Source organism: Epinephelus moara, chromosome 18 (genome assembly GCF_006386435.1).
Source record: "Epinephelus moara isolate mb chromosome 18, YSFRI_EMoa_1.0, whole genome shotgun sequence".
Classification (NCBI taxonomy): domain Eukaryota; kingdom Metazoa; phylum Chordata; class Actinopteri; order Perciformes; family Serranidae; genus Epinephelus; species Epinephelus moara.
The window spans coordinates 17,444,088-17,457,715 of NC_065523.1; the positions used below are offsets into that span (position 1 = coordinate 17,444,088).

At 38.7% G+C, this 13,628-nt stretch overlaps 2 protein-coding genes across 3 annotated transcripts; one reads left to right on the forward strand and one right to left on the reverse strand.

Moving 5' to 3' along the window:
- Nucleotides 1–1,204: 1,204 nt before the first annotated feature.
- On the forward strand, nucleotides 1,205–5,477 carry psmc3ip (PSMC3 interacting protein). The gene is made up of 8 exons (XM_050068389.1): nucleotides 1,205–1,297; nucleotides 1,837–1,937; nucleotides 2,026–2,115; nucleotides 2,223–2,334; nucleotides 2,538–2,683; nucleotides 2,800–2,853; nucleotides 4,464–4,523; nucleotides 4,656–5,477. The coding sequence occupies exons 1-8, from the start codon at nucleotides 1,279–1,281 to the stop codon at nucleotides 4,710–4,712; spliced, it is 639 nt and encodes a 212-aa protein (XP_049924346.1). The 5' UTR covers nucleotides 1,205–1,278; the 3' UTR covers nucleotides 4,713–5,477.
- A 256-nt stretch (nucleotides 5,478–5,733) lies between these two features.
- On the reverse strand, nucleotides 5,734–13,192 carry mlx (MAX dimerization protein MLX). Of its 2 annotated transcripts, none has more exons than XM_050068387.1 (8): nucleotides 13,091–13,192; nucleotides 11,868–11,904; nucleotides 11,622–11,711; nucleotides 10,636–10,745; nucleotides 10,395–10,497; nucleotides 8,267–8,366; nucleotides 7,630–7,831; nucleotides 5,734–7,519 (listed from the first exon to the last, which is right to left on the reverse strand). In XM_050068387.1, the coding sequence occupies exons 1-8, from the start codon at nucleotides 13,127–13,129 to the stop codon at nucleotides 7,463–7,465; spliced, it is 738 nt and encodes a 245-aa protein (XP_049924344.1). In that variant the 5' UTR covers nucleotides 13,130–13,192; the 3' UTR covers nucleotides 5,734–7,462. The 2 variants fall into 2 exon arrangements, with proteins under 2 accessions (XP_049924344.1, XP_049924345.1); XM_050068388.1 differs by having other exon boundaries at nucleotides 11,868–11,962; nucleotides 13,091–13,108.
- Nucleotides 13,193–13,628: the final 436 nt, after the last annotated feature.

A 13,628-nucleotide genomic window follows, 5' to 3' on the forward strand; every position in this document is an offset into this window, starting at 1 on the left:
CAAAACTCTAGGCACTAAAAGGCTCTGAATCTTCCGAGGTACTTCCTGAAGGAAACCATTCATTATTAAACACTCTAAGTACATATAAGACACTGCACCACACTATATCATCAAATATATGTTTTTCTGTTGCCATACAGATGATGTATGTTTGCATTTTATTTCTAGCACAACAGTGCTCATAACAAAATATATCTCTTATTTATCAAAATGTTTTAGACCATAACTTGGATTTAAGATCCAGTGTGTAGGATGTAGTACCATCTAACTGTGAGGTTGCAGAACTCAATCTTCTTTCATGTGCCAAGTGTGTAGGAGAACTACGGCACTCGATGCAAAAACACTGACGGCCCTATCTAGAGCCCGTGTTTGGTTTGTCCATTCTGGGCTAGTGCACAACAACATGGCTGACTCTGGGGGGGAAAATCATGGATGCATTTAAGAGATGTAGATATCGCATTGGAGGTGGGACCCTGTTCATTCCTATGGCACACAAAGCTAAAAAAAAAAAAAACTCTGTTTCGGCAGTATGTAATTACCCAGATGATCAGCGCTTCTTCTGCATCACTGGGCCCATAGAGCGAGTGAGTCATCTCACAGGGGCTGTGATGCTCCAAAAAATTTTTTCCAGTGATTTACAGAAGTCTCTGCACTACTGTTAAGTCGATGGGAAAAGTATTTTTGGGCCCAATGACATCAAGTGATGGACCCTGTTTGGCCACCCAAAAAATTGCTGCTGGGCCGTGCTCCTGGGGGCCTGGAAAAAAAACGGAACTGTATGAAGATATAAACAGCTTATTTTAAAGTAATGAAAACAAAATAATTTTTATTTCAGGAGCTTATAAACTAATGAAAACACAGCTAGGAATATTATATTTCATTTCTGCAAATAGATGCCCCTAAATACTACACACTGGACCTTTAACTGGCCCTGAGACCAGCCAAAATTACAGAGGTCTCACTCTGCTCCTCTTTCCGGGTATCAAACTTTATTGTTTGTAAAAGGACAGAGCCAAATTTATAAATAAAGAGTCATTATTTTAGGCCGACACGAGTAATGAGTTTAATGATGGCGCTGTTAATATGCAGACGTAAAACAATTTTGGAGATAAATACACGCCGAAGAACTCGTGCGAGAGAGTTGTCCACACCACAGGCAGAGCGGTGAGTTATTCCTACCAGTGTAATGCATTACTAAGCACAAACGATCTTTTCCGTGACGTATATGTCGCGCGAAACTCGGTTTGGGAAGCTAAAGTGAAAGTAGGGGAATTAAAAATGAGTAAAAAGGATAACGGTAAGAGTTAGCTTTATGTCGGGATACGTTAACTATAGCAAGCTAGCTTTCATATCTGACACTCGTATCGAGCGAACGATGTTCGTTTGGTGTCAGAAATAGTGAAGTGTTAGCTAAAAAGCCATCAGCTAACGTTAGCTAACGTTACATAGCCCTTAGCACGATAAGCTAACGTTAGCTCTAAAAGCGATATGTCAGCCTACTCCAAATACGCCAATTTTTACAACATGATACATTTGTTTTAAAGCACCGTGTGTGGGATATTTTATTTCGTTACACAGAATATACCGTCATTGTGTAACAGTGTCTTGAGCTCACAAAGTGTTAACATACAGACGGAGACGATAAACAACAAAGTAACGTTACAGTAATGTTAAGGAGCCAGGGTACCATCATCATGCGTCAAGGCACTTTAAAAGATAAAAAAGATCGTACAAATATAGCTGTCATTTCTAGCTATTTTTGAGGGTTATCACACATAATGTTAAGCACTATTTCTGAATGTTTGCGTCAGTTTATATGATCACTTCGATCCACAGGTGCGTCACTCATCCTTGCATACCTGAATGAGAAGAACCGACCCTACAGTGCTCAGGATGTCTTCTGCAATCTACAAAAGCAGCATGGACTGGGCAAAACAGTGAGATCAATACCTACCCATGAGATGCTGTGGTGTTGGTGTGTGTATCTTACATTTAATGATTTGTTGCATATTTGTGATTTACCAGGCTGTGGCCAAAGCCATGGAACTGCTGGCCCTGGAGGGCAAGATAAAAGAGAAAACATATGGCAAGCAAAAGATTTATTTTGCTGATCAGGTTCGTGTATAAATACGTACTAAAGTGTCGTTGTGGAAAGTTGGCACTGAAAGTAATTAATGTCAAACCTGCTGTTTACAATAATCTGCCACTAACCTTCCCTACAGTCTCAGTTCAAAGACGTGAATGATGCAGACCTAAAGTCGATGGACTCTCAGATCTCACAGCTCAGTGCAGAGGTTCAGTCCCTCACCCAGAGCTGCAGACAGCTGGATGCAGGTGTGGTCAACTTATCTATACAAGTTGTTGTATCCACAGTGTGTCATGTGTTTTTTACACAGTATCAAGACATGCCTTTTGCTCAGATTTAAGCTACAGTAAATGATTTACATGAGACTTCTCCAAGCTTAAGGGACTGTTTTTGCTGTACTGCATTATGAAATGGGATGTTGTGTACATTTGTATGCAATCTCCACTAACAGAGCTGAAGGAGCTCAATAGCTCCCTGACAACAGAGGAAATGATGTCAGAGATCCAAGAGCTGAAGTCAGAGTGTTCAGGGTACAGAGCGCGACTGGAGAAAATTAAGGCAGCCACAAATCACGTCACACCAGAGGAGAAAGAGAAGGTTGGGAATGTAGTCACGCTTTCTAATTACTGCAAAACATCTAAAAAATCTACTGATTACTGTTGTTGTTTTTATGTAGTATGGTGGTGCATTGCTAATAAGATTTTGATTTACAGGTTTATAAGGAGCGGAATGTTTACGTGAAAGAGTGGAAAAAGAGGAAGAGATTGGTAATGTATATGTATATAAAAATATTTTAATGGCATACTGTATTATGGCATTTTTTTGTCCCTATACCATGGCTTTTTTTTAATAATTTTTACAACATACTACAATTTTTTTATGACATACTATACTATGACTTTTCTAAACAAATGTATGGCATATTATTCAACTTTTTTAATGACTTTTTTGTGACATACTATTCAGCGAGTGATGTTGACATCACGTCATGTTACATTTTGTGGACGGTGCCTGCTACAGTGGTCAAGCAACAGTATTTGGACAAACAAATCACGATAAACTGCACCGATCCATTTCACCAGTGTTACAGGACTCTGCTGCACCAACCACATACCTGGACATTGTAAACTGTTTGTTTTTGCACTGAGTGCATACACTTTGGTAACAGAGGTAACAGAGCATGTACCTCACAAGATGGCGCCCCAGTCCCAAACAATGTGACATACCTTCACATTTACTATGGCATAATATTTTTAAGGCATTTTTTTAATGGCATGCTACTACATACTACATACTATGACATTTTTCATTATTTTTGAAATGACATATTTTACTATGACTTTTTAAATGATTTTTTACATACTATACTATGGCTTTTTATTTTTTGACATACTACACATTTTTTATAATATGACTGTTTTTAATGACATACTATGACTATATACACTTTTAAAATCATACTATACTATTATATACATATATACTATTAATGTTTTTTTAAATTACATACTATACCATGAGGTTTTTTATATTTTTTATGAAATACTATACTATGACTTTTTTTTTTAAATTACATACTGTGACATCATTCAACGTTTTAAATGAAATTCTATTATGACTTCTTTATATATATATAAAAAAAAGTATGCCATACTATACTGAAACATAAATAATGAAAATCTTTTATCACATTCTATAATTTGATTTTTTTTATTTTTTAAATGACATACTATACTATGACCTTTTTATTGTTTTGTTATGATATATTTTGGCTTTTATATAATGACATTCTCATGACATACTACAGTATGGCATTTATATGTCATTTTATGACATACCGTTTCTTTTTTTCGTTATAGTATACTGTAACCATCATCATGTTGGTATCTCAATCACCATTATTAAATGTTTTAATTGATTTATTGCACTCAAATTTGAAACAGACTTTACTAATTGCCTCAAAATTCAGGATAAAATCTTAAGATCATTAACAGGGAAATAATGGCTATAAATGCGCCTTTGATTGAAATTTTGCAGAAGGCTTTGTAGACTGCAAAAATAACCAATAAATGAATTGGCAAACCTAAATAAACAAGGTTTTATTATAAGGTTTTACTTTCGTCTTGTGTTCCATGTCCACCTTATCATTTCACCAGCAGCCATCTCAGCAAAAACTGTGCTTTAAAAAAGGAAGTCTGAAAAGGTATTAAATTAAACTTCAGGATTTCCTGTGTACACGCTGATGACAAGCAGCAGATGGAAAGGGAGATAATAAAGGAGTTTCAAAGATTAGTAGACTGGATGAAGACATTTATCATTTAAGACATTAGCTGTAGCCACTGAATGCTTAAATTATGTTGTGCTTTGTTTCTTTCAGGCTTCAGATATGATGAATGCAATCCTGGAAGGGTATCCAAAGAGCAAAAAGCAGTTCCTGGTGAGAAGCAAGTTCATAAAATCCCCTTTCCAGAATTTAACTTCATGCCACCACCTATGTGCGTTTTGTTTCTGAGCCAATGTTTTGTGTTTACAGTACTAATAAATAATATACATGGTGTTTCCCTCACAGGAAGAAGTCGGAGTGGAGACTGATGAGGACTGTAAGGTGGTTGTTCCAAGTACTTGAAAGAACAAGAAATCGCTCGTTCATCCACTTCATCAAATAAGCCTGTGCAGTGCTTCGCAAAGATTATAGATTATTCATCAGAGCGGTCTGAACCTCAGCGCAATCTTTATTTATAGCCTTTCTCTTGAACAATCAGTACATCTTTAATAAAAGTTGAATGCAATAACAACTTACACTGTAATTGAAAGTATATTTATACAAAAATAGCCGTCATTTGCAAGACACTGACACTACAGCACTGAGAGATGCTTGGGGCTAAATAGGCAACGGTGGTTTATTTTTTTCCCTTTTTAAAGCCATACAACCAATCCTGAGCCTTTGAATATGTCAACGAATTACTTATTATAGCTTTGAGAGCTGTACGTTCTTTGTTCATATATGTTCAAGTCCATATTGCTGCCATGGTTTTTGAAACCTGAACATAAAAGAACCACAATGTATAGAGCATGTGCTGTTATTTATGGCCTTCGGGTATTATGGAGGGTTGTCCTGTGTTTTTCTCTCTCCTTTGTTTATCATCTTTTGTACTGCTTCTCCACTCAGTATGCTTCCAAGTTATTAGATGTTTATGACAGTCACTTTTAATACTTACGTGCTAACAGAATTTCTTCAACAAATGTATTACTTTCTCAGCTATCTTACAATGTTAAAAGATATTTTACAGGTGTATTAACTGCAGAGATGGGACCACTATACGATTTGTCCTTTTTTGCTACACTTCATTTCCATGTTGTTTGGGGCAAATTAAACAGGACAAGAATTCAATATACTTCTTTGCGTATGTTTACGTGATTCTTTGGGTGGTGATGTACAGTAGATGGCTATTCAAAACACCTATAAAAAGACAGTACTTAAAGCAACATGACAGGGTCATAAATCAACACTTCCCTGTGATTAAAGCCACAACAGTAAGGTAATTCAGAACAGATCAGCCATGTAAATGACAGATTTTACTTACTCAGACACTGGAAACTGTGAAAGCCATCATGAAAACTGGCATTATATCATATGTTCAAAAATCTAAGAATGAAAACCTCTTTAATTCAGTACAGCAGCTGTAAATCTCTCACCAGGGACCCGTGACCAGTGGTGGGTACAGTGACGGTTTTCAAAAAAAAAGATCAGCCCTGAACAATTAGAACATTTTCCATTTAGCGGTGTTGGACATTCACAAGTGGTGTTTACTATTTCACTGTTTGGAATGAACTGTTACTGATCGTAAAAGTCACTGACAACCAACGCGTTTGTCATGTTGGCATTAAAACCACCGAAATTTAAAGGTCTAGTGTGTAGGATTTAGTGGCATCTGATGCCCGAGGTTGCAGATTGCGACCAACTGAAACTTCTCCTGTTTGCCAAGTGTGTAGGAGAAATACTATGGCCAATATCAAAACACGAATTGCCCTATCTAGAGCCAATGTTTGGTTTGTCCAATCTGGGCTACTGTGGAAACGACATGGTGAACTCCATGGAAGAGGACCCATTCAGTACATAGATATAAACGGCTCATTCTAAGGTAATAAAAAAAACATCAATTGTCATTTTCAGGTGATTATAAACTAATGAAAACATATGTATTACATTAACTTCAATTTCTGACAATACACACTGGACCTTTAAAGAGATGACATTTTATGTCATTTGATTTAGAAAAGCTTATTGTATGGTAAACTGCAATCTGAAAGGTTCATCAGAATCAACACTTTGTATTTCACATCATCTCCGAACACATCATGAACACATCACATGTATAACAGCAACTGAATAACTGCCTGTATTTAAACAATCTCTTCACAATGTGCGGTAAAGCTTAATTATTGTAAATAGTCAGCATATATTAATAGTAATCCATGAATCTTAATGCTGCTTACATTGCACACCAGTCACCATGATATTTCAACATTTCTGACAGCTTGTCATAACTGCATTAATGACAACCTCATGTCTTCTAAAACTAAGGTGGAGGAGTCTGTTTTTAAACCAAAGCAATAAAATGCTGACGCGCCACAGAGCGTGTTCCTGATTGCACATTTAAGATAAATTACAGTTACCCTGCAGTAGTATAGTAGTGGAGTATTTAACATTGTCAGAAGTGGTATGGCTGACTCATTATGTTTGTGTACTGAAGCTGAGTGTAGCCCTTTGGATCAGCATAAGGCTGCAAATATATGCTTGATGCAACGGGGGAGGGTGTGGGCTCATGAGTTTTTACATTTTTCATCACCCTTTTCTCTATTTCTGTTAATTAGGTTGATAGATTGCAGAAGCAATACAGCCAATTACCTCAATCTGTGAGAGGAGTCTTGGATTGGATTCATCTCAACAAGGGCAACTCCTGTGACTACAACTAGATGCACACTACACTATCTTGTCTACCGGATGCATTTCACATATACATTCACTTGCAAACTGTTGAGTTTCCCCTGCTTTTCTTAGCAGAACAACAGTAAGAAGTATGAACAGTCAGCAGAGGCTGAAAAAATAATCAGCTGTCTGTATGTACGTACACTTACAATCAGAAAGTGATCCTTCTTAAACGTGATCGCTCAATCCAATACAACTTCTCATCTCTGCCCATACCATGAGGTTGAGGTAATACAACTGCAGCTGGAGAGTCACTGATGAGCTGAAGTGAGTGTAAATACTGTGGTGTGTGGCCTGAGGCTGATTGAAGTTTTTTCGTCCACCCTGAGAGGCCAGAGCAAGCTCAAAGTCAATTTCTGGGAGTTAAGTCCAGAGGTTTCACTCAATCAGTAAAGCTGACCATTGAGCTGCCGCAACACCCCAACAACAAAGTCCCTCAGCGTCTACGACAAAACAGAAGAAACACAGTGACTGTTATGAACTCAACAAGTAGCACTGACCATTTTACTGTGTCTGATCCCGCTGTCCACAATACATCAGAAATATTATTTACCTGTGGCTTGCAGTGCTCTTCAATCCAGCTGAATACACAGGCAGAGAGTTCTTGGAAACTGCTCACTGAAACAGAATTGCTGAAAGACTGGAACAGTGAGTCCATGATGCTCTGAAAGATGTTGAACTTGACCTGGTCAGACACCTGATCCTCTCCTTGCTGTGGGTTGTTCTGGTGGGCCTTCACTATGTGCTCATAGTTCCTATCAAAAGAGACAATTGCTGTTCACTGGCCTCACAAAATACATCATTTAATTAATTAAACTAATTCATAAAGACATGATTAATTGACCCACACACTAAATAAACTGGTTTGCCTATACAGAGTGTATATGGCTAGAATAAATGCAGACCTAACAGCACTTGTTTTCATTTGAGAATACTTCGTTGCTTTTTTTTTTTTTTTAAAGATCCAATAGTACCTTTACCTTATGCTGTGTCAGCACTGCAATTAAAGCATTTCTGACTCAAGACTTTTCTCACACTATACAAGATCAGCATTTATTTTTTAAATCCATCTTTTCATTTGTCTGGATGCAGAACAAGTAGGAAGGTCTTAGTCTACCAACAACTGGGACTGCAGAATAAACTATAGAAAAAAAAGCTAGTCTGAGGGAGTTTGTGAACCACTATCTCACGTTTTCATGATTTTCAGCGCCATCACTTCTTTCCTTAGTAGAGAAACTTCCTCTTCCTGCTTCTTCTTTTCTTTATGAAGAAAATGGATGTAGTCGATTGCTGCAAACAAATACATCTGTCAGGGGTTTCTTCTCTCGACACATTCTTCTTTTTTAAAGAGGTGTTGTCCCTCCACAACCATTGCCCATGTACCAAAATGCTGCTACTTCCTCTTTTTCCCTAACAAAGAAATTTGAGCGAGTGCAGATATCTGCAATGTGATATCACTGTCTCCATCTTTCTATTGAGCTCAGGTGATCTGAACATGCTATACAGTATATATCCTTGTATTGTCTTATTTGCTTGCTTTGTGTAATGTGAGCATGTGAGACTGAATCGGTCATTGGGGGCTATAAGCAGTATGCAGATTTGTATCACATGACTGGAGTGAGAAATAAACCAGTGGCTGGACTAGACTCTATTGGAGAACAACTAGATAATAGTGTGACTGCTGACAGCTGGACTGGAAAGTCTGATCTTTCCTGACTTGTAAAGTTGGGTTGATTTCCGGTCTGGCTTGTCCGGTCCGGAGTACGTGCTTAAACTGGCATTTGTCATCATGACAAGCTCTGGCAAATTATAAAGTAGCCTACATCAGCAACCTGTGCTGACTGCGACATGGCACTAAATCAAACTAGTAACAAGCAATATGACAATGTGATGAACATAATACAATGTTTGTTTATAAACGGACTAACAGAGCTGCTTGTGTCTGACGGACCGTGAACCAAGCACAGCAACATTAGGGAGATCACATTTTAGTAGGGGTTGGAGGGGGGAAAAGTGGCGCATGTTGTGGCTGTTTACTAGAAAGTTCTTGTGTTTTTTGGGGGTGACGAGAGGAGACATGGCAGAGTTAGCCTGTCAATAAAACTAAAACTGCACAAATATGACTACATCTTGAATCTGAAACTGACAAGGAAGGGTGTTTGAACTGGCCAAATGCAATGTGGTGCACCTTTTTGAGCTGATTTTTTGTCAGACACTGTGTTTCCTGTTGATTGCTTTGAAAGCGTCACAATGTACGATGATTCATTCAAGTTCATTCATTCATTCATCTTCTAACCGCTTCATCCTCTTGAGGGTCGCGGGGGGGCTGGAGCCTATCCCAGCTGACATCGGGCGAGAGGCAGGGTACACCCTGGACAGGTCGCCAGACTATCGCAGGGCTGACACATAGAGACAAACAACCATTCACGCTCACATTCACACCTACGGACAATTTAGAGTTATCAATTAACCTAGTCCCCAATCTGCATGTCTTTGGACTGTGGGAGGAAGCCGGAGTGCCCGGAGAGAACCCATGCTGACACGGGGAGAACATGCAAACTCCGCACAGAAGGGCTCCCACGCCCGGGATCGAACCGGCAACCCTCTTGCTGTGAGGCGAGAGTGCTAACCACCACAGCACCGTGCCGCCCTTCATTCAAGTTAAAATGAGGAATTATATGCATAATATTTTCTTTCAATGCAAAAAACTAAATAAGGTGCCAGCTGGTTGGAGAAAGACTGCTGGGGAGACAAAGGTTTCTGGTAAGATAAATGACAGTCGCTATAATCCAGGCTACTTACTGTTAGCTGTATTGTGTGTATTGTCATTTCCAGTAAATATCACAATATAAAATGTGTTTTTTGTTTTAAGCCAGTAGGCTACTCACCCATCTTTGAAGTGTTTACGTCTCCAGTCTGATCTCAAGTGCATAGCTGATATTTACATGGTTTGTTTACATGACATAACAGAAGTGCATATTGATCGTGGACACAGAGATCCGATGATACGCAATGCAACGCGATAGTCAGATGCTCATTTGCTGTTGTGACACTGTGTTGTTATGTTCAACTTGGGACCGCTGCTGAGGCAAGTGTAACACTTGATAAAATTCGGAATACTGTTCCGAGTTTGGTTGTTTGGCTCAATATCAATCCAGTTTGAGCATTTTTTTTTTCTCCGGCCCAACCCTACTGACTTGCTCGTATTTACTGTCTTTCCCTAGTAGAGACCAATGTCAAATGATGAACTCACCATTATTCGAAATATAATCATCAAGGCGACTGTGTATGAGTTCATCCAATATCATCACATCTTACTTTTCTGCAGCACAGTAGCCTTGCTTATCTTCTGTGCTCCCACTGCAAATTCAGACTGCTGCTGGCACGTTGGCACTATGGACTGGAGGTCATCGTAGCCTTTCTGAAGTTACCAAAAAAAAAATAACACATACTGAACAAATGAAAATATATAATTCTAAAACTTTTTAAAGGCGTGTGTGGTGTATCTGCAGTAAGTCATGGAGATCAAAATCCAATTTGCCGTCTACTGTAGCCTTACCTTAATAGCATCCCTACGCTTCTGCTCAGCCTGTGTGTGTGCTTGTCTCCGTCGATCTTTATACGAGTCCTTATATGATGTCTCATGTCTGTAGTCACTGTCTTCATCATCTATTCAAAAATATATTAACACTCAGATTTAGAAACATGCCTCTGACTTCTGACTGTGACATAGAATACCAGTCAGCAGACTGACAAATGCACAATGAACTATTTTGCAGAACTTTTCGGAAACATGAGGACTACGCTAATTTTAGTTGGTCTAAAACCATACCAAGAATTTTTTTTTTTTTTTTTTTCTGAGACTGGGAGATGAATTTATTGATTTAGTTACAGTGAATATCCTGGAGTAAGTCTTCAGTCTATTTTCTTCCATCACAGAAATTTAGCCAAGACTGAATCATTTTTCACCTCAGCAGGATTCAGAGAAGCTGATTCATGCCTCAATCAAGTTATATCGATCTCTGTAATGCACTTCAAACTGGCCTCCGCTACACTTTATTTGACAGAGGGGACTCATAAAACCCTGCTGACAGAATCTGGACAAAAGCTATGAAGATGGAAAACAGTCCTGCATGCACTGGATTTTATTAAAAATATAAGCCCACTATTGGAATTATTGTGCGTCTATCCTATTAAGTACACTTATGGCCCCTGTGTTTTATATTTCGAAGAGAGTAGCAAAACAGGGTTTTCCTTTTTTCAAGAAGCAAGAAGTAGAAATTAAAGAAAGCAGGCTATGTCTCCATTGAACAATTAGGCTTTACTTTGAGAGAAAGGTGATATACAAATAAGGCCTTTCATTCTTAGAAGTTAAATTTTAAAATATGTGACAGAATTAAGACTGCAAATATATGTATTACAGGGAAGTCATCTGAAGTTAAGAACATTCAACAAAGCAAACATTCACATCACAATCTAAATGTAGCACAAATTCTCTCTTAAAACTGTCGGCACTGTCAGTTCTCCCCTGTATAAACACAGTACCTGTATTTGGTACTGAGGAGGCACTTGTTGAGCCAATGCTGTTGGCCCTGGACACAACTGAACCCTTTCTGGCAGTTTCAGCAAAGAAACCTGAAGATCAAGACAGACAGCATGCATCAAAGATTTTTCACTGCAAGACCAAAAATAGATTGACATGCTAAGCTCAGAAACACAAGGTCACTATCACAAAGCTTAAATATCAAATGATATGACAAAGAACAGGATATGAACTGACTGAATACTCACTAGGGTCAAAGCCACTGTCGCTGAAAGCGCCGTCTGTCTGCCAGGCCATCACCAGACAAGAGAAGACGGAAAAGGAGAAAATAGAGGCTGAGAGGCTGGAATAAAAAGGGGGGAAATCGTGCTGCCCTAAATACACTGACAATAGACCAACAGCTAGTATGATAGGAAGTCTAAACCCCCACTGAGCATTGCCCTGATTTGTCCAATTTAAGTATGCAGCAGGGTAAAGAGCTGCATCCTATCTGTACTTCAATCACAGATCCACTGTTTGATCTAGGGCAGCACAACACAATAGTCACTTCAATTTGTGGTTCATAAAATTGGGTCCCTCTCTCTGTTTCTCTCTTTTATTGACAATGATTCCACGGGGCAAAACCCTGGAGATGTATTCAATACCAACATTAAGTCTTGCTAAATGTTTAGAGTGTTTGATAATGATTATTCTAACCAGGGGTTTCACTCTCTCTACCAACATCCATCATATTAAAGGAGAATCCACGAATAAAACCTACGTATATCAAATGTTGCCCCCTAAAGGAGTTTAACACGGTTAGATAAACAGCTCTACTGCGGTCCCTCACACGGGGAAGATCGGGAAATATCTTCATACAGCTGCTTTTCCATGTCAGCAGCGACATCATTATTAGATACAACACTGACGTACTGACTTTAAATGGCTTGTTGTAAAATCTTCAATCAGTACTTTTGTGAAAGGGAAAGTGAACCAAGTATTCTCCTAATGACAAAAACAGGATTTCCTTATGCTACACTGTTACTTCCCACAGTTTGCATTTATTATATTTGGTAGGGCTGCAACTAACAATGAATTTGCACGCTTGCTAAGATTTACTACACCATTCTGGCAGACTCTTCAGTAAATCTGCACTTCAATTTCAGTTGGATGCTTGAAAGAAAGACAGAAGTGCAAAAAAAGGAGTGTCGTTTTAGGTGGCTGCAAGTTTATTTTAAGCACAAACAAGAAACAAGAGCTGTCGTTTCGGGTCGTTTTGTTTACTTAACAAGCTAACTGCTATTAGCCCTGTGACGTTGGCTAACGTCACCTAGCTAACGTTAGCTGTCAAGCTAACAAAGACTTGCTCCTCCATAACGTTTGCAAAACTTCAACTTAAAGACATAACAGCTTTTGCAGCCTATCGCTGCCGCCACAGACGTAGTAATCAAGTTAATTAAAAAGTTGTGGTTAACTAACATTAGTCACTTACTTTCCAGTGATCCTCTGGCGACGTTGTCGGGTCCGTCATTTTGGAATGTAAAATAACTATTAGCTATGCTGCCTTCGCGTGCATCTCGTAGGTTCCTATTTTCTTCATATAAAAAGTTGTAAGAATCTGATCTCCGTCTCTCCATCATCCAAATAAAAAAATACAAGTTCTCCCAGACCAAGCTTTATCAGCTGATAAAATTCTTGTTATTCACGTACCCTTAAATCAGTAACTTGCACTGATGACTTCACAGTCTGTTCTCCCACGGTACCTTATTCCTGTGCACGAATAAGAAGAAAAAGTTAGGCTTCGTCATAAAAAATGGTTGTAGTAGTATTAATAAGTATATTGTTTTTCTTGACAAGGTCAGTGTTCGCTGCACACACTTAAAACATCTTGAACGTTATATGAAGCTGTATGTCATGACTTGCAACTTCCGAAGAGACAGCGAATGCAGCAACCAACTATGCAGTAGTTAGCTTCAAACACAGAGGGGCGCTGTTGGACAACCCTCTCTACCTTTTCACTCAGGACCTTT

Excerpts from the sequence above, each read along its gene's own strand:
- psmc3ip (XM_050068389.1), top strand. Across the intron at positions 2,684-2,799 it reads CACCAGAGGAGAAAGAGAAG|GTTTATAAGGAGCGGAATGT; the intron begins GTTGGGAATGTA and ends TTTGATTTACAG. Across the intron at positions 2,854-4,463 it reads GGAAAAAGAGGAAGAGATTG|GCTTCAGATATGATGAATGC; the intron begins GTAATGTATATG and ends TGTTTCTTTCAG.
- mlx (XM_050068387.1), bottom strand. The coding sequence starts at position 13,129 with ATGACGGACCCGACAACGTCGCCAGAGGATCACTGGAAA. Across the intron at positions 11,905-13,090 it reads CGCCAGAGGATCACTGGAAA|ACAGACGGCGCTTTCAGCGA; the intron begins GTAAGTGACTAA and ends ATGGCCTGGCAG. Across the intron at positions 7,832-8,266 it reads GCGCTGAAAATCATGAAAAC|GAACTATGAGCACATAGTGA; the intron begins GTGAGATAGTGG and ends CTCTTTTGATAG.